General features: G+C 43.4%; 1 protein-coding gene across 7 annotated transcripts in view; it reads right to left on the bottom strand.

Moving 5' to 3' along the window:
• CTNND2 (catenin delta 2) overlaps window positions 1–21,275 on the bottom strand; it is an 804,920-nt gene that overhangs the window by 15,128 nt on the left and 768,517 nt on the right. For all 7 annotated transcript variants that reach the window (XM_080680431.1, XM_080680434.1, XM_080680433.1 and 4 more), the window contains one exon: window positions 1,094–1,220. In XM_080680431.1, coding sequence (XP_080536557.1) covers window positions 1,094–1,220 — 127 coding nt within the window. The remainder of the gene's footprint in view (window positions 1–1,093; window positions 1,221–21,275) is intronic.

The following is a 21,275-nucleotide window of genomic DNA, read 5'->3' as shown; positions in this document are numbered from 1 at the left end:
AGAAATATAAGCGTTCACGGGGCTGGGAGAGGGTCATTAGTTTCAGGCATACATTCCCCATTCATTTCTGATTTTCCTCGTCATCCTGACACCTCTGTGTGGTGCAGTTTTATGACAGACGTTCTCAAGGACAGAGAGGCTTCTGCGGGTGTGCGCTCTCTGTCACACCTGCTGAGCTGAAGTTTCAGAAAATATTATTTCCTCAGCAGTGAGAGGGCAGCGAGGAGCAGGAGAAACTTTCTTAAATAGAAGCCTATGCAGGTGTGTGTGTGTGTGTGTGTGTGTATGTGTGAATGTGTGCATGAGCATGTGTGAGCATGTATATGTACATATAATTATTGATCCATCCTTCTCACAACAAAAAACAAAATGCAGAAATCAAAACAAAAGTTTTAAAAACTTATACTTTGAGTAAAACCACAATAAAATTTATGCCATGTATATACTAAACATTTTGCTTATATTTTGCCTTTAATTTCTTTCTCTCATCTTTGGCATTATATGACATGATTGAAAAAGGGTGTAAAAGTAAGGTAATGAGAAGGTGACAAAATTAGTAAAACATAAATGACTTAAAAATTATGGTTGGTAATAAAAAGAATTTATCAATGATTCACTCATTGGTTGAAAGGTAATAATAAAAAGCTAATCAGATATGGAATAGTAATGAAATCCTCAATGATGTAGTTCAGAAATATGTCATTCTGAATGAAGAAATAGCATGCCCTTTCTCCCATATTCTGTTATCCCAATTACAATTAATAAAATGCAACTCAAACTATTTTAAGTTGGACAAACATCCATGGAAAACGCTGATTTGCAAACACCTGGCAGTTTTCTTTATCTTTGTTCCTCACTGAATGTAGGCCTGTGACATGCATTTCATGACGCACCACCTGTCAGAGATTTTTAGAAATCTGTTAGAGATTAGTTCTGAGTCTGAGTAACACAGTCGCCACTGCAATAAAAAGAAAGCAGTCATTTGATATTTCCAGCAAACATCCGGATGGGGATGACTCTCCTCCCTATGGGGGTCAGCTAAGGGGCTGGGAAGGAGGGGACTCAGGCCTGGCTGGTTCTGGGCATCTCTTACCTGAGCGGTTGTTGGGAGACACGCGCACAGGGGAGATGGAGGGCGTGCGGGAGGAGGAGTAGGGCCTTTGCCGATCCCTCTCGATGGTTGAAGATGAGGCTACAAAGTGATACTGTGACCATCCATCCTGCGAAGACAGCACGCTCTTATTAAATGGGGAAGGCAGAGTGTTTCTTTCCTTCCTGACATTCCCAAGTTCCACGCGTCTGAATTGGCAAACCATTTTGGTGATCATCAAGGTTAAAACAGACGAATGTGAATTGAGACCCACTTCCTGTTCCCTCCAGACAGGCCGACAGGGGAGGGCCTGCTTTCAGTGCTTGCTTTCCTTCCCAAATGTGGGATAAATGGTCTCTTGGCAAACCTGCTTTGGCCAGCTTTCATTTAAATGAAAATATCCTGCTCAGAATGTGGAATGGCCCTGAAACTGTCTGTTCTTTGCCTACCTGGTTCCAACTCTCTCTGGCCCTCTTTTCAACCACCTTCTAAAAGTGTTTACACTTGTTCACAGGGCCAGGTGCCAAGCAGCATCCTCCCTTCTGGCTCAGCTCCCTTACATTGCTTTGAATTTCCTTCTCTGCCACAAATGCCCGATCCCCACCTGCTCAAGGCCTTTAGTGTATATTCACACTGAGTGTCTCGCCTTCCACTGAGTATTCAGGCCTAGACTCATATGTTCTCTGCTTTGCCACAGAAATTGTATTTTTCCATTCAGAGCATATGCAGAATGCATCCTACCACATTAATCCTCCACGAAGCTTTCAAATATCTACTTAATACATGAAAAGCATATATACAATTTTTCATTATAAGAACCATATAAATAAATTATGGAAGATTTTATGAATTTAGAAAGCATAAAGAAGAAAATAAAAATAGCCAAAAATTCCTCCCACCTTCCCTGAGATGTCCTGAAAGGATGTTATGGTAGTTCCTCCAGCCTCTCTCTTTTTAGTCAGGTTTACTTCTATCAGAGTAATCTGTCACATAGTACTGGCGGTATAACAAAGAAAAGCAGACACCCACCCAACCCCCAATTCCTGCTTCACAGAGGCAACAATTATTTTCAGTTCTTTTAGCTTTTTCTTTTTTTTATGAAAATATTTAGACGTTTAAGGAGCTCAATGGGATATATTTTGGGATTATAAGTAGTGGCTCAGGAAATTGCTTTAGTCAAAAGTTTGGCTTCTTCGGTCATGGATAAGTCATTAAAAGTGAGCAAGCAATGTACTTTATGATACGAAAATTGGCTAATATTTGATATGCTCTAAGACCAAAGGGGACAACTGGATATAAGTATGGCACAACCTTAGGCTTGGTTTTATTGGCAATATCAATGGATTACTCAGCACTGCTGTCCTATGTGGGTTTTTGGAGATATGTTTTGCTCAGCAGTTCAGATTTCATAATGCTTAGATTACTATGGGACCATGTAAGTACTTACATCTCTGGAAATGTCAAGACCGTGGATGTAATAATAAAACTATATGAAGGAAGGGACTCTTATGAGGATACAACCCCAAAGCTTTCAAATACTTCAAAAGACCCAATTCTGAGAATGCTAATGCATGACAGAAATGTGATCTTGGTGGTTACTTGTCTGTGGGTGAGGGGATTGGCAGAGACCAGAGGGTGATGAGTGTGTCAGAGGCACCAAGACTGCCATCCCTGTGTCAGACCCCTCTGCACATGGCCAGCCTTGGTGTGTGAGTGGCACAGAAGCTCTGAATGGAGTTGGGAGAGGAAGAGCTTAGAGAACAGGGCAGAGTGGTTAACCCAACCGAGGCTCTTGATTAGTTTCTGAGTCACAGCTTGGGAGCTCCTGGAGGTGCAAGAAGAGGAGCTCTGGTTACGTCTCCATCTTCCTCTCATTCACAGATGCAGTGAAAGGTGCGATGCAATGACTGAAACAAAGAACTCTAAAATCACTACAGCCAACAATGGCTAGAAGAGACCTCACAGTTTTAATTGTGATGGTGGTATATACTTCCAAATGTCATGGAAAACAGTGTAACACCGGATGCTGAAGACCTGGGTACAGATCAATCAACACCCGTTTTAGTTATACCGAATAATCAGTTACCTTGAGGATAAGTGTCCTGCACTTCCACATTTTTTTTTTACTGCATAAAATATTTCATCATTCAGTTGAAAAAAAAGTCTTGCTTTCTAAAAAAGTAAGAGCTATTGCTAAGCTAACACTCTTTTTAACCAAATAGCCATGTAATATTTGTTACCTAGACAGCTTGCAATCGATTTATTACTCACTTACTTCCCACTGTCATTCAGAAAACTTAAAAGTGGTCTATGTAAACACATACATTGGGCATGTAGCTTTAAAACCATTATTTGTCTCTTTGATTACTACTTTTTAGTTTTAACTCACTGTAGACCTCAGAGGCTTTTTCCTGAATTCTATTTTATTGGGTGCTTAACCATAGTTCGCTTTTGCATCAATCCTTTGGCTTGTAGGGGTTAAATAAAATAGCCCAGGGAAGAAAAATAGATGAAGAATAGCCACAGTGACTAGGGAAGGGCCGTTAATCCTTACTATTGATGATAAGAAACTCTTTTAATGTCTATTGGTCACCTCCAGCAGAATGACCCAGAAGTTGTGCCCTTCAGCTCAAGACCCAGACAAACTGTCAAAATGTGATATGATATCGGTGCCTCAAATTGGTTTTTATTTTTAATGCATTAAACTTAAAACTGAAGGTTGTTAAATTGCTCCAAGTATATAGAGATAGAAATCCAAAAGAGAAGAAGAGTTCAAAGTCATTGAACTTTAAATTGCCACGAGGAATAATCTGATTTTCTTTATCTTTCCCTTTTCCTGTCCTTCTACCTCAGCTGCTCTGCTAAAGTTCCTGATATGTTTCTTTATGACACTGTATAGTCCCCAAAGCTACTATCATCCATATTGTGCTTTCAATGGTCCAGAATGCAAGAAAATGAAGGTGATGTTCTTCACAGCCTCACAACCATTGATCTTCATGGTATGTCTACGTGGTGTTCACTCTATTTAGTTCCTATAGTCTTCCCCTTAAACATTTTGAGATCCTTGAATTTATAACAATCTCCATTTTTATATTTTTTACCATCCTGTAATAAGGTCTAAGTAAGTGGCTTTCAAACTGGTCTATGTGAGGTTAGGACAGTGGTCGGCAAACTGCGGCTCGCGAGCCGCGGTTTGCCGCTCTGTTGACTAATGAATTTGCCGACCACTGCCTTAGGGAAAAACACTTAAAAAACATTTTAATAATGTACTAATGTCTTTAACCTGAAGACAAAACTTCTGGGTAAGGGTAATGCCTTACAACAGTGGTCGGTAAACTCATTAGTCAACAGAGCTGCAGTTTGCCGACCACTGGATTAGGATAACCTGTACTGGACCCATAGCTTTTTATTATGGAAACTGTGTAGGATCTTCAATGAAGATCAGCACACACATTTGTTAGGTTTGTGTGCAAAGATGAGCTAGCGCTGTTTGTCAAGTCAAGGCTCAAAACTGTTCACCTTGGGTCTCTCTGTCGGTAGAGGTAAAATTAGAAAGCTGACAGGAGTCAGTGCTTCTCTCCAGTTTACACTAGTATCATAATTACTGGTAAGCTCTGTGTCAGTTGCTTTTCCATAAATAAAGGTCAAAATGACTCAATCAGCACGGGGAGTTTTAAAAATAGTAATACCTGAGCCACAGGCCCTGAGATCCTATTTACATTGTTCTGAGCTGGGCCTGGTCACCAGGATTTTTCAAAGCCCCCAAGTGATGTTAATGAATACATGGTGAGAACCACTGGCTTGGAGTTTCTATGCAGAGGTGGCAGTGACTAACAGGGATACAGAATGCATTCTTAAAGTGCTAAATCCTAGGAGGCCACTGACTTCATTTGGGGATGTCAGATAACGCATTCTCCAGGTTGAATTTCAGCGGCATAAAAATAGGTCCCAACCTCAGGACAGAGAGGTGCCACACACACACTGAGCCCCAGTCACACCTGATGACCTGGCATCCGCTGGCTGTGTGATTCAATTTCACACATCTACACCTCAGATCGGTCCGCCCTAAAAGACATTTCAACATTTGAAAAGCCAGGTATTTTACATATACACTCAACAGCGGTCAACAAGTTCCAAGCTCACCCTGGATCCTAACCTCAAGGTCTCCACATTCCCCCCCATTTTACATGTTTCCCTTTTTATACCTGTCCAGTCTAACTTCTGCTGCCAAGTTCTGTGCTCGGGAAACAAGAGGCAGGCAATACATGTTTAGTAAACCACTATCGCTAGATGAAGTATGCCCCTGAGCTTCGGAGGAGCTATATGAGTGAGGCTACTTAGCATCGTTTTCTTCCCCTGCTGTGAACAAAGTGCTGTGACATCACAGTACATAAAGCCTTGCTGAATTCTGGAGCCCTGGTCCCTAGCAGAGGTGCCTAATATGTACCAGTAGCATCCAATGATTTCAGATGACTGTGTTAATTATGAAATGCTGACCAATGTCATGGGCTTTACTGCTAGCCTCTAAGTTCTTATACTTTATTGTTCTATAACAAAGGAAGGTCATCAGAGCTTTATGATTTTTTTAAAAAAATGTTAGCCTAGAGCAACCTTATCAGTATTATCTTCTGCTGTTGGTATGTGTCTGCTGAAGGCAGTTAAGTTTAGGTAAAATGGTACAAAAGAAAAAAAAAAAGGCCATTGGTTGCCTGCTCCATTTGAAATAACTTCTCAGCGGCCCATGTTTCCATGGGAGGTATATAAAACTGCCTCCCCTTTAACCTGTCTTGTAAATAATTCTGAAGCATCATTATGCCTGGGCACATCTGGTCCTGGATTGCTGCTGAGTCCTTCCATAGCTTGCAGAGCACGGCTTTGCCCGCCACCCCAGCCCCATCTCTACTGCTCTCTGCATCCTGCAGTTCAGATCTTCATGTACCTGTCCATGGAGGATACACTAAGTTCTCCCCAAACACAAACCTTAGGAGAGCCAGGAGAAAGGAGAAGGGTGAATGCATTGATTTCTCATTAGATATGCTCCTATGTTTTTGTAGGGCTGGGCACTTCTGGAATGTGCCCACAAGACGGAAGGGGCTGGTTTCTGAAAGGGTCACCTGTGCGAAGGTTACTGGGCAGGGAACAGTGGTGTTGGGAGTAGGGCAGTGCATGCCAGCAGGTGAGCAGAGCATCTAGTGTGATGGAAGGAAACTGAGCCCTGTGGGGGTATTCACAGACTTCCTCCTCCCCTGACTGCCCAGAGCATCCTATCACCACTTGCTAAGCAGTGGGACACACCCCTACCCTCCGTAATGCAGAATCAGGGCAGGATGAGGGACACTGCCAGCTGGGGGAGGAAGGAGAGGATTAGGGAGAAAGAAGGTAACCAGGAAGAGAAATGTCTCAAGGGCTGATTGGAGGATCTGGTGATTAGGGAGAAAGAAGAGGGTTAAATACCAAATCCTCGTTACTGTGCTTCAGGAGATGAGAGGAACAGGAAATGGAATTTCACATCATTTCTGTTGTGACCCCTGACCTCTGGAAGAAGGTCCATTTTAGAGAACCACCAGCAATTGGGTGGAGGGGGTCAGCGTGAGTGAATACGGTGAATCAGATGGCGATGCTCCCATTTACAGGTGTTTCCAAAGCATGTTTTCTAAGACGTACTTAGAATTTAGATTTAACAAATCGTTTCTAATGACAAGTGGCAATTCTGACTCAGACAAAAGCTTTCATAAATAATTAACCCTGAAAATGGAGACTCGTTTATTTCCATGGGCATATCAGTTAGAACTCAAAACATATTCTAACACACAGTTAGTTAGTATATAGTCAATGGCGTTTTTTCCTCCCTTTTAAAAATGGCTCTGAACCTGGTAAGATTTATTTCATTTCTAAACAAAGATTTCTCAGTAGGCACAAAGGGACTATTTGGTTCTGAAGTAACAAATACAAGTTTTTTGCTTTAGCTGTCCTTGAAAGCGCACAGCCCATAAAGCTTGTCAATTCTAATTTGCTGCGAGTGACTTGAGATATAAGGCAAGTGTGGTGAAAGTCCTTTGGGCTTTTAGCAACCCAAGTCCATCTACTCATTCAACTTAGAACACTTATAGCTTGTTATTTGCATTCACTACCAGGACTTCCTCACCAGGAACCTGTTTTTCAATTGAAAGTCAAGACATGGATTGTTGCCATCCACTAAAAATGGTGCCCAGTTAAGATATTACTACTCATTTATGAAAAATTTGATAGCTCAAAATTGTGCAAGTTTTCCAGTCATTTTTAAGTGGAAGGAACATATTAATGTAATCACATGAAGCGGAGAAAGAAAAGATTGCAAAGTAGTGGTAGTTTTACATACATCCTCCTTATTTCAATAAAAGGTATTTTATTGTGGATGTAAAAGTAGCTACTGAGCTAATAAATAAGACAAGGTCAGTGACCAAAAGAATGCACATAGGGTGATTTGATTATAAATTCCTATCTGGACATTTCATGTGATGTCCAGGCCTATAACTTTCCTAGTAAAAGGTCTATCTTTGCCTTAAGCAAGCCTAGATACATTGTTCTTGAATATCTAGGTGAACATACCTTTGAAATGCCAGAATATTTCTCTTTTTCAGACCCCCCCTCAGAGGCATAACCACCCTCAAGGGAGCACATGGGCTTGTTGCCCTTATTCCATTCCTATGTATTGTAAATGCTAAATGTGAACTGTCTTGTAATTCAATCACAGAGATTTCCCCACTTGTTTTCTCTGTCTTTTTAATTGACGACCAATGGATTTCATGTCATATTCCCTACATTCCTCTGATTCCAAAGGTATAAAAGAACTGCGAGATTGCCATTCTCGGGAGCATTTTCTTAGTCCTTTGAGATGCTGCTTCTGGGCATGTCCTGAGTTTGGCTCAAATAAACTCTTAAACAATTTTCTATAGGTTTGGATGCTCTTATATCAATAATATAGAGACAATAGACATAGAATATTCATAGTCTGTGTGGTTGAAGACCAAGCCAGATTTTACATGTCAATGAACCCTCAGCTCCTCTTTGCTGTAATCAAACAAGCTTCCATCTATTTTTAAGGCAAACTGTTTGTTAGAGAGTCATTAAAACTAATTCCATCAACGATTCCAAAAGTTATTAGAGTTAAATATTTAAACTACATTGTAAGGGCCAAAAGGGAGTATTGGCAGTTTGATGCAGAAATAAATGCCACCTGACATACTAGTTGCTTTCATTAGTTTCAACTTTGGTGCTCCCAATAAAATTTAATTAAATTGTTTGGATACTTAAAGTTACAATATATCCTATATAATAAAAGCCTAATATGCAAATTGTCCCCTCAGGTGGTTGGTTGACCGCTCGCTATGACATGCACTGACCACTGGGGGCGGTGTGGAACATGGTGGGCATTGGCGATGTGGTGCTGGCAGCAGGTGGCAGTGGAGGTACTGCTGGCCCCAATGGGGCCCCGACGAGAATGGGACCACAGCAGGATGGTGAGGCAGATGAGCGGGTGGCGCCAGGTCAAGGCAGGTGTGAGTGGGGCCCGATTGCCCTGCCAATCGCCCCACAGATGGTGACCAGTGGCAGTTGTGGTGGGCGGGGCCGCTGCCTGGCTCCCAGGCGCTGAGGGAGCCGGGTGGGGGGCCCAGTCCTGATTAATCACCCCGCAGGCAGGATGGTGGAGCAGCTGAGGGGGCAGCGCCAGGCCAACGCGGGTGCCAGGTGGGGTTGTGGGGCTGCAAGGCTGGGGGCGTGAGCTGGGGCTGTGAGGCTGGGGGCGCGAGCTGGGGCCCAATCTCAGCAGGCTACCCCGAGGGACCCCACCTGTGCACGAATTTGTGCACCGGGCCCCTAGTATAAGGATAAGAATCTTCAGCAGTGCCATATTTTAAAAGCAAATACTGAGTAAATCCACTTTAGAAATTTAATTTACTGCATTGGCCTAATTCTAAACAACCAATATCAACAAGAAGATTTGACAAATTGGAAATAAATTTAATATAAATTGGTTGAAGAAAGTGTACCATTATTGACTGCGAGTAGTTAGTTGGTACCAATGCAATGCAGAAAACCCACTCCAAAAATTGAAATTAGACTAGATTAGTCCTCCTGTTTTCCTGGCCTCACTTTTGAGATCTGCAAACAAAGGTCTGACATAATGGTCTTTGTGTTTCAAGTGGGGCTGCAAAGTGAAATTCAGGGTGAAACTAAGCGAAGTCCAGTCTTCAGGTTTGTTGATTCAAATGCCTCAAAGTCATTTCAACATTTGAAAAGCCAAGTATTTTTACATATACACTCAACAGTGGTCAGTAAGTTCAAAGCTCACCCTGGATCCTAACCTCAAGGTCTCCACATTCCACCCCATCTTTACATGCTTCAGATCATGGGGATGGAAGCAGAGTCAATGAAACTTAAATGCTGGGGATGCAGTTATTTAATAAGCATTAGTAAGTAGCTTGCACTGTACTAGACACAGAGGCAAGAACAGGGAAATAAGTAGGCACGGCTCCTGAGCAGGAGATGGGCATTTAAAAATGATCCCCTCACATCACATCTGGTAGTAAGAGCCATGAAGGAAAAGTACAGGCTACTCTGAGATGGTTACTAGCCTTGGAGAGTTGGCGGGAGTCAGGCAGGTTTCCTTGAGGAAGTGACAGTTATACTAAGCTGGGAGCAGCCAGGCCTGGTTGGAGGAGAGGGAAGGCAAGGAAGGGCAAAGAGGGTCTAGGAGGCCAGTGCTGCCGTGACAAAGTGATAGACGGGGAGGCCACAGGGAGGTGAGCTTGAAGAGATGGGTAGGACTTTATCATAAGAGAACTGGAAGCTGTTTTAATCAGGGGACTGACAAGGTTAGATTTTGATTTATAAAAGTGTATTCTGAATGCTAGATTGAAGGTGATAAGTCCCAACTGATGTGTATTTTATTTCATATTTTTGATGCTACATATTTTACTAGTGAAATATGCTGGCTCTCGATGGAGTGTATGGGCACTGTGAGGTCCCCAGGCTTCACATGGGGACTGCTGACAGCCTGGCGCGGGCACCATGCTATGACAGGGCAAGGAGCAACAGCAGGCACCACTGAGCTGTGTCCACATCCTAGGCCGTCCTCACTTCTTCCCTGAGGTGCTGTAATGTTCTTGATGTTGCTGGAGCTACAAAAAGAGAGTCTGGAAATTTATAGTCTGTCCTCTTTTCCGACTGAGCTGGCCTTTCTGCATGGGACTAAGGGGTCAGGGACTCGGGACACTTTTCAAAATTGAAGCCAACTGGTAATTACTGCAGAACCATTTTCAATTCATGGAATTACTGTGGGCTCTCAAGAAAGTGATTCTTGTAAAAAAATGGGCAGAGATTTCAGAAGGAGACCTGGTGTTGGTGCGCACACAACGTGAATGTGGGCACAAGCATCTTAGTAGCCTTTTGTTCATTTTTCCATTTTGTAATGGAAACTCTGCATTTCAGTTCAGCCCATTTCTCAGCCTCTCTTGCAGGGATATTTGGCCACGTCACTAAGATCTGGAAGTATTTCCAAAGGCATGCTCCTAAAATGAAAAAAGCATGTCCTCCCCTGCCCCTGTCCCTTCCAAATGCCTGGAATATGGACAGACTGAAGGTCAGCGAGGAGATGCAGACGAGGGTGGCACTCCAGAGCACTGAGTGAGAAGGAGCGAGATCATGGTTGGAGGTGTGATATCAGACTGGGACCACTGCCTGAAGATGCCCTTGTCCTAATCCCCAGAACCTGTGAATATGTTACTTCATGGCAAAAGGACTCTGCAGGTGTGATTAAGCTAAGAGATGTTGAGATGGGAGATAATTGAGAAGTTCTGTGTAGGTCCAATGTGATCACAAGGGTTCTTATAAGAGAGATGCACGAGGGTCTCAAGAAGGTGATGTGGAAGCAGAGAAAGATATTCACAGATGCTGGGCTGCTGGCTCAGACTATGGAGGGAGAGTGGCAGTTTCTAGAAGCTGCAAAAGGCAAGGGAATGGATTCTCCGGGAGCCTCAGAGGGAGCCGTCCACACCAGCACGCTTTAGGGAAGAGTGTTAAAACCCATGGACTTCTGATCTGTAGAACTGTAAGATCATGAATTTGTGTGTTTTTAAGCCACTAAGTTTATCGTAATGGGTTTATGCAGCAACAAGAAACTAATACACAGAGCAATGAATTTCTAACTTTTTAAAAGCCATGCTTACTACCAGGTAGATACAACTGATTAGAACTGTGGACAACTTGCTTTAATGAAATACCTGTGATAAGGCACTGCAATAAGTTGTTCATGTGACTTTCCTCTGTTGCCTCCATTTTGGCTAAGGAATAAGGCAGGGAATAATAGGTGCCCCACGGGTTGCTCCACATTCTCTAAGGAAAGTACCAGATCATCGCTCCATAGTTGTGAAGGTGGAGGACAAAAGGGAATTCTCAAATATTAGCACGTGACCCAGCTCCAGCGTCTATAGATTAGGCTGAGACTTGTCCAGAGGGTGGAAGGGCTGGTGGTGAGAGCGTCCTTGGAGGTGGGGGCTAGGCATTCCCTCCTCCCACTCCAGGGCCCAGGACACGAACCACTTACTCAGCTTGACCACGGGTTCTCTAGAGTTTGGGGCTTGCAGGGACTGTATCTTGAGTGACATTAGCAGGGTGATTCACAGACTCGGTGCTGGGGATATACTGACCCTGGAGCTCAGGAAGCTTAAGTTTTAGGTCCCCTCTGAGGCCTGTACCAAGTTTTATATTCCTAAAGTGTACTCTCCTTAAACAGGACTTTCAAAATGATCTAGGCTGCAGGGCACACACTCTGATCCACTTTGGTCCATGTGCCATGGAGCAGCAGAGCCTGAGGTGATGGAGAGTTCAGAGCAGTTACCGGAGGAGGCCAGGTCCTGCTAGCGGTCCTCAATTAGGGACTGTACCAATGAGCAAACACACCACTGTCCCACGAGAGAAGGAGCTAGAATGTGGGCATCACCCACAGACACATGGACCTCTGCCAGGCTGCACAGCACTGGCCAGGCTCTCCTCTCTTCCCCCTTCCCTGCTAGAGCCTGGTGGGTGAGGGGCACTGAGACACGGGAAGGAACAGCTTGTGAGAGGGGGAAGAGATGGAGATGGAAAGAGAAGAAACTGACCAGGCTCTTCCTGCCAAGCGGATTAGACTCTCATAGACGTAACATCATCCGTCTACTGAGAAAGGAGGGATAAGTTGGAGTGAAGTAACAAGAACGGTGATGAACTGGCATTAAACCGAGGGAGCTTTCTAGTTTCGGATCCAGCCCATTTCCCCTGCTCTCGTCTCTGGGGTATTTTTGTAGGTTTTTATTTAAAATGTTCTGTGTAAAGCCTCGTGAAGGAGTGAGGCACAGAGGAAACGTTTAATTTGGGCTCTGCTAGGCAGGACTCCGGTGACTTGGGGATCCATCCCACCGACAGCTATAACTTAGTCACTTCTTGTTTAGCAGCTGCCATGTGCATCGATTTCCACTTCTGCACAATTGATTTTTGCTTCTGTTCCCATTTGTGCCTGTTTTGGACAGATATCATATGATGAGTGTCTGAGAATTGTCTCAGAGAGGTCAGGGGACCTCATGAAGGAAGCCCTTATTTGTCAATACAAACATCCACGAGCAAACGCCTAGAATTGTGGAGGAGACAGTATCATAGCTGAGTTAACCTCCGCCTTTTCCTCTTCTCCCCCAACCTGACATCAAGTGGTTTAGAAAAGAAAGAACCTGAGAAGCTGAAATTGTAAGTCTTGAGGACACTAGACTTGTTTTAGAATCTGGCTAAACGTCCTTCTGTCCTTCCAGTCATTTCTTTGTGAAGAATTTTCTGGCATAGTAATAAGGTTAATACATTCCTGAGAAGTAATTTCCTCGATACAATGACGGTTCTACATTCAGTAGTTTCATTTATTTCTGTAGAGAATTTAGTGCTTTCCTATCATCATCTTAGATACTGCAAAGCAAAAAATTTATTTTCAAAATGGTAACATGTTAATGCAAGTATTAAAGTATTTCTCGCCCTTCTTATGTAAGACTTAAAGATAAAAATTTCAAGTGTTGACTGTGTTGTGCTTGCTTTTCTTGACAGTATTTCAAACTATCTTTCCAGCTCTCACTGGAGTCCTGTGTTGATTACTGAATGTCCAGCAGATGAGGGTGATGATGGGCTGACACGCAGGAGCCCAGGATTTCAGTTTGCAGGACTCCAGGCTCATCAACGGTCAGCGGCCAGTATCCTGGAAGCAGTGAAGGACAGGCGAGGGCTGTGTTCACTCTCTCATCCACTATGGCTTGGACATCCGAGGAAGTCTGCAGGCATCCCTCCCCTATCCATAATTACTTATTGATTTCTTGTTTTGTGAGTGCAGTGGTGGCCAGTGCCAATGCAATGAATACAACAGCAGTAAGAAGAGAGCCCTGTGTGAGGCAAGTGAGAAGGGCATGCCTCCTCTCCTACCCTAGCTCATCATTCACTGGCGGAATGGTACGTGCAACCTGAGAGTCTATTTCCTGACAACAAAAGGAAGGACATTTAAAGATTAGTTTTATGTTTTGTTTCTCTCATCCAAATGGCAAGAGTGAATGCAGTATCTCTACCTGGAGGAACACGACCTAATTCAGTTTCAAGTGCAGGTGGTCTGGCATTCTGTAAGACACCAGCTCATTGTTACAAGATACTGATATTTCACAGAGCAGGTGGGAGGGTGGGTGCACTACCGGAATACAACTGGAAAAACGCCGGCCATGTGCGGGAGAATGAGTCTGGTTCCTAACCTGGCTGCCTATCAACAAGAGTTTGGCTCTGACATTTACTCCGTTTTTGATTTGATCCCTGCATTTATGAACTAAGGATTTTAATTACTCATGGAGATGCTGAGTAGATGGTGTTCTCTCTGAAGCCCTTTGAAATACTTAGAGCAAAATAATGAGCCTCAGTACCATAAGCTAAACACTGGAAAATCATATCCTCCTACTTGACAATAGGGACTGCCCTGTCCATTTCCATGGTAACTTCACAGGGTCTGCTTTAAGGGCTTGGGTGTTTACTTGGCAAGCAGCCCACGGAGAAGCAAGGGAATGGGAGGACAGAGGTGGATTACCCTCAGTTCTCAGGGCCTTCTTTCAGTGCCCAATGCTCAGAGACATTTTCATCATGGTGTCCTAGGCTTCCTGCTCCTCTTCTACGCCATGTGGGGATGTGCTTGTGCCTAAGAGGACAGAGCAGGTTCAGGGGATGTGGAGCTCCGTGATTTCCTGTAGATCAATTACCCTGAGAATTGCTATAGATCAACTGCCATGATCCCAGGGCATCACACGGAATGGGCTGGGATGGCTCCAGGTTGCTTTTCTAGGAAACCTCAAAGGTAGCCTGGAGTTTTCCGGGGGCTTTGCTGGGCAGGTGGAAGTTGGGGAATCATGAGGAGCTGGTGTGTTTACTCCAGGAATCTAGAAATGAGTTCCACACAAGACTGATGTCATGGGAACTGAAAGGGAGTCTCCTGCTGGCACCGTGGCCTGGGGGCCCAGCACAAGCAGGCAGGAATACTCACCGGCATGAGAAACAGTCAGGCATGCTGGTGGTAATCCTTTAATAAGAAGTTATTGTGCCCCAGCTTGAGAGGAAACATGAAGATCTTGTTTGCATTATTAATGACTAAACATTAACACAGTACTATGTAACTATAACTGAAGAAAGATTTTGATCCAAAGCCTAAAAACTATGTTTTCAATCTCGGTTGCTTCTGAGTGCAATTGTTAAACAAGCTAACATTTTAAGTGACTGCTGTGTAAACAGCACTTGGGAGCAAAATAGGCCACATACATTTTAAAACCAAGGCCTGCTACTGAGTTCGTGTTCAGGAAGCTCCACGGAATTGGTCTTGGACTTAATGCATCATGAAGACCAATAAAACAGTGGTCTGTACTGGCTGGGAATTGGATGAACTTCAATTTTCTTTGTCATTAAGCTGAGGGTTACATCAGAAGTTTCACAGACACTGGTGACCAAAAGCGGAATTTAGGGCTTTGGCAAGCAGAAATCAAGCAGTTTAAGAAAACTGAGAACTGCAATTTTTAAAAAGTTAAACCATCTACTTTATTTTTACCAAAGATAGAGAGATGATTTATTTCATTTATTTCTTTACTTCATTCTTATTTTCTAGCTCAGAGAAATGCAGCCTCTTTCAAGCAGCATTTGTATATTTTATGACACACATTTATGGTGTCCCTTAATTCAGAGTTCTGTTCATTAGGAGTTGATATTAATTGGACTCTAGTTGGAGGCAAGTTTCCCTGCAATTTTTCTGACAAAATGACTTTTAATGTAAGTTCCTAATGGAAATCCTCCCACAATTAATATTTAAACCAAGAAAGAAAGTGGTTTTCTATAAAAGTACAAATAAATCTTATCTAGATATTAAATATTATAGCACCTAATGCTGCAACACTTTAAGCAGTAGGCCCAAGCTATCTGTGCTTCTTAAAAGTCATTCTTTAAAAGTTTGAATTCAAATTTTTTTATTCATTCAAATTGATTTGCCCTACAATTAGTTCAGATTAGTAAGAAATGACCTTAATTCAGATTTGAGAAAGAGATTAGAGAGATGTTTCTCAGGGAAGGTAATATAAAAAACTTGAGGGATATGAGGAAGATTTAGATGGGCAAGAAGTGTGGAGGATGGAGCATAGGCTTGTGGAAAGGTGGAGGGGAAGTGATGGTGAGTAAGCTGGGAACACAGGAGTTAGGTATATCTGGTGGCCAAGGGCAGGCAGAGAGGTAGGGAGCTAAGCTGAGGCTGTTCCTTCAAGGTCTCATGGGCTAACATGTGCTAAGATGTTTGGACTCTGCCCTGAGGGCAGTGGGAGCCACTGAAAGATGTTGCTCCGAGGACCAACTTAATCAGATTTGGTTTTCAGAAAGTTTACCCTTACCACTCTCTGGAGGAGAATGGACTGGATAGAAGGAATCATGAAGGTGGGGCCGAGTGAGGAGTCTGTGACAATAATCCGGCAGATGAAGACAGCTGTTTGTGGCCATGATTGTAGAAAGAAGTGAATAGAGAGCATTATGCTAAGCGAAGCAAACCAATGGACACAGACAGTAGGGGGGTGAGGGCATATGCTGGGAAGTGGGGGCAGCCAGGGAGAAGTCCATGGGGGAAAAAGGAGACTTATGTAATACTTTAAACAATAAAGGATTAAAAAACAAAAAAGGAAAAAAGAAGTGAATGGAGGTGGAAGTCTGGGCTTCCTGGTGGTTGGATGCAGACATGTGAAGAAGAAGAAAGAGCCAGATGGCTCCCGGGCAGTGGCCTGGGTGATGGGTGGAAGGCCGTGCTAATCAGTGATCAGAGGTGCAGGGAGAGGGGTGGAGTCTGAGAGAAGTAGGTCTGTTCTAGATCTGATTTGTTAGAGGCGCTGTGGGCATCTGAGTAGGTTATTGAGTATGGGGTTAGATGTAGGAAGAGAGACTGGGCTGGAGAAACATTCAAGAGACCATTACATGTGGATGGTGACTGAACCCAGGGAGCATTAAGGACACCCAGGAAGAGGCCGCGCGTGAGGTGAGAAAGATCTAAACACAGAACCCTGGGGACATCGACATTTACGGAGTGAACAGGAAGAGGAGCCCATGAAGGATGGAGAAGCAGCACCCAGAGAGCCTGAAGAAGCTCAGGGATGGCGATGTTGTGGGGGTCAGGAGAAGACGATTGTTGTGGGTCATGCTATTTTACCACAACATTTTCAACCTAGAAATGAACAGGATCATGGCACAGCCTTTTCTCGGGGAAATAGGGCATGCATGCTATTTATTGAGCTAGGGCTGGAACTCACATCTTCATATCCCAACCCCAGACTTCTCCATGGTCCTCAAGCCAACATTAGTCTTCAACACACTTGACCTGCCATATTGTCCAAAAATTCAGCACTAAAATGGAATAAAATCGCTAACCACTTCTAAAACCCTGGTAGCTCTCATTGTCATTAATGGTCTTCCTACAAAACCTAATTTGTTTTAACTAAACCCCACTGTGCAAGACCCTTCCTTCTGGGACTGTTTACAATGCAAATATCATAGGCAGGCACAGCTGCCAAGGAGAATGACTGTGGGAGAGGACACGGGGTTAGGCATCCAGAGGCTGGGAGGAGATAGGTAGAGGGAACCAAGAGGAAAGCAATCTGTGAACATGCAGGCTGAAGTGAATGGTGACAATGATGGTGATGATGACAAAATGAAATCCTGGACCCACATGTCCAGCTGCCTGTGGACAGGATGGCAAGGAGCATCTGTCAGCCAAGCAGCATGGAGAAATGTTTTAGAATTAACAACAGTGATCTTGTTGGTATATGCCTCTCCAGTGTATGGAGCTCTCTGCTGACTGCTGTCACATTGGGGACAATCAGCAATCCTGGGAAGCCACTGTTAAGCTGCTCACTCCATGGATGAGAAGCCCAAGCGACTGCGATTGGACTGACAGAGAGATGCCACAATCTCCATGAAAGGATGCGAAGGCTCTATGATGCAAGGGTTCAGGAGAGTTCAACTCTGGTGCACAAACCCCTATGGCCCTGAGGTCATGTCCAGCATTCTGGAGAGAACATTGTGTCAGGTAGGAGAACTGCCACAGACCATTTTAAGGAGGTGTTTGGTCTTCCGGAGACTGGTAGGAAGGGGTGCTCACAGGTTTGGATAACTGGAGAGAGAACAAGTCCAGTGTGCTGACCGAGAGGCCTGGTGAATCAGAGGGCTCCTTGTTGCCCCTCAGCCAAAGTCAACTCTACGCTGATGGGCAAGGGGGCTCAGGAAAACTTGCCCAACGTCACACTGCGGGTAGGTGGTAGGCGGTGCCTTTAACCTTTGGCCATTTGATTCTAAGTGCTGTGCTCTTTGTACTTCACCAAATAGTGTAATTAGCGTCTCGGACACTATTTGCTCCCTAGCTTTGTTAGTAGTGGGGGTCTCAGCCTCAGGGAAGGATCATCTCATCTCTTTCTTCTGCTTCAAAAAAACTTGGAAGGTCCCACCCCCACGCGGCCCAGTGGTTGAGCATCGACCTATGAACCAGGAGGTCATGGTTTGATTCTCAGTCAGGGCACATGCCTGGCTTGTAGATTCGATCCCTAGTGTGAGGCCTGCAGGAGGCAGCCAATCAATGATTCTTTCTTATCATTGGTGTTTCTATCTCCCTCTCCCTTCCTCTCTAAAACCGATAAAAATACATTAAAAAAAAAAAAAACACACACCTTGGAGGGACAGATTCATTTTGGGAGCTACATTGCAGAAGGGGTGCTGTTGAACTTGCATGCATGTGGACAAAAGGGAACACAATGGTGGAGGCCATGGCAATGCCCATGTATTAGAGTTGAGCATGTTTGGCCTGGGAAGGGCCGGCCTTGTGGGGACAGGATGCCTATGTTAAAGAGGGTAAGGCTTTCAGAGGGAAGAGAAATTTGACTTTTGCAGAATGGCATTGAAGGGCAGAAGCGTCAGATAAAGATTTTTGCTTAATGCAAGTAAGAAGCTCTGAATAAGCACAGCCATTCTGAAATGGAATAATATGCCTCATTAGGTAGTAATTGCAATTGATATTAAAGGTATTTGAACAAAATGAAATGACGTCTGGAGCCAACACTGCCTTTTTTCCTCTGGTAACATAACTACCTTCCTCCTGCCACAAAGGCCTCGCTGCCACCTTGCCCATCCTCCCTCCCAGCAGGATGTGTGGTATAACTGAGTTCTTGGTCCTGGGATGTGAGCAGAAGTCTGACAACTTTTGTATCACTTGCTTAAAAGGATATTCCTTGCCCTCTCTTCCCCTCTCCCTTCCTATGGGCTGCAGTGAGAGGGGGAAGGGCTAGGGAGCTTTGCCCACACAGGCAAGGACAGCATCCCGGTGCCAGGCACAGCAACAGGACAATCCCAGGATCACACACTGGTCCCAGGCCACCTGCCTAACCAGATATCCTGAGAGGGAAAGAGATACCTGTACAGCTTGGGCTTCTGTATTTTTGAGACCCTCTGATAGAATGCTGTGTGCAGATTAGTATAACTAGTTTTTGGAGGTGTACAGATTATTAAGGTATTGTATCAGGAATTGTAAGCAATGATTTGTATAATTTTATAATTCTATGTCTATCCCCCCAATAAAAGAAAGATTTATCGCTTTCTTCCAAAACCAGCTGTCCCAACAGTCCTCAACATAGTCAAACATAGGTACTTCATTAGGTCAGTGACCTTGTTTTTTGAACCTTGGTACAAAAAAGTCAAGAACTTTTGATCTCCTGATTCTCTTTTATCCCCATGTCAGGCCTGTTCCTAAGGCTCATCTTCTTTTCCTCTAGAAAACATCTTCTGCAATGACACAGATAATAAGGAAATTTTAAAGTTCTATTTGTGGTTATCTAAATGTGGGCATTGGCTATTTATTTATTTATTTATTTATTTATGTATTTATTTTTAAAGCAATGCATTACTTAGACGGTATGTGATAATATTCTCCTGTACTTGTTTTCCCTTCAGGGAGAACCCGAAGTCCAGGCCTCCCTGAAGGTGAAGGTCTGGATAATACAAGTATGTTTTCGCTCCAAGGAATCGAATATAATTTTGTATTGGTCAACACACTCAGCCAGAAGAATACTTTGATGTGTTAAATACATCTCTAAGTAAAATACTAGTAAAGGAGTTGAGCTCATAAAATGAGATGCCAGCCTCCTTGCCTGGGTTCTAGGAAGAAATAAGCCAGTGACAGATGGGCCTTTAATTCTGTCCCATAGATTTGCCATTTTCATTTCAAATTTCATGTCTTCACTCATCTTTTTCCTCTTATCCATAATGCCCTCACCTCTTTTCTCCCAGTTTATGCAAACTCCATGAATGTTTTAAGATTTTGCTCGACGATTTTCCTACTCTTAATTCATCTCTTAATGTCTGTGGTGTATAATTCCAAACGGAATTAAGTTGTCAATAATTGTTCTATATTTCATTTTTACCCAGGGTAGCTACGCTCCAGTTCTCATGTTTTCTCTGGAACTCTGCCTGTTCTAAGCCTATATTAGGTGTTTAGTAAATAGATCTGATGCATGGATAAGTCAAAGCTATGGATCATTTTTTTCATGGATCATTTTTTTCAATGATATGAAAATTGTCAAAGAAGAACAAGATAGAGGTCTATTCCCTCACTGAATAAAAACAATTCCCAAGGATAAATGAATTCGGTTTTCTCCCCAAATGGGAATTTCCAAAAGAAATGCTTTTGTAAATGTTGAGCTTTGCTATTAGCAACACTTAAGATACTGAGCACAGAGGTCCTCACTTCCTTTCACATCTGCGTAACTTGAAAATTATTAACGTCAGCTCCTTCTCCATACTTTCTCATCATGGGTCAATTAAAAACATCACCGGCAGTTTCTCCAGCTCATGCTTCTCGAATCTCCTCGCATGAAACACATTTTAAACCATCTTTCACTTTTAAGTTTTAGCTCCATTAAATTCCTGTCAACACATTCTTTTTTTTTTTTTTTCTTTTTAACATGGAAACAGAAAGACAATGATACTTTTTGAACTCTACCACTGACATAGAAAAAAAATAGGATTAAAAACTCATACTTCTCAAGAACAAGTAACTTGTTGAGTCTCCCAAAGTAGTTTCCCTCCAATGCACATACGAGAAGGATTATTTCAGCAAAGGATCGGAGGTAGAGTGGAGTTTATTTGAGGCACTAATATTTCTCAGAGCTTCTGGAACCACTGATTCAGAATGACCGGCTCCTTACTAACTAATGGCGAGTCCTTCTTGTCCTGCTGCCTGTCTAGCTGAAGGATCCTGCCCTGTGAGAGAATTCACTCGGCTGCTAGAGGGGCTCGCGAAGGCAGTTACCGGAGATGCTGGGATATGAGCTTCAGGCAAACCAAAATGGAACCCACAACATGTGAGATGAAGGGCTTATCCTAATATGCAGACTAGGTCGGAGAGGATATAATTAATCTAGAATGCTCCTTTCACACTGCATTTTGCAATCTCTGTTTCAGCTTACTCTCAGGGGATAGAAAAATCTTGAAAGGGAAATGCATAGGCTAAACTTCATAAATTTAAAGTGCAAAGTATGAACACTTCAGGGAAATAGGAAGGCCTTGGGGAAATCCACGTAAGTAGAGCCAGTTATTAAGTATT

This window comes from Plecotus auritus (assembly GCF_963455305.1).
Source record: "Plecotus auritus genome assembly, chromosome: 7".
Taxonomy (NCBI): domain Eukaryota; kingdom Metazoa; phylum Chordata; class Mammalia; order Chiroptera; family Vespertilionidae; genus Plecotus; species Plecotus auritus.
This window is presented reverse-complemented; position numbering and strand designations above follow the sequence as displayed.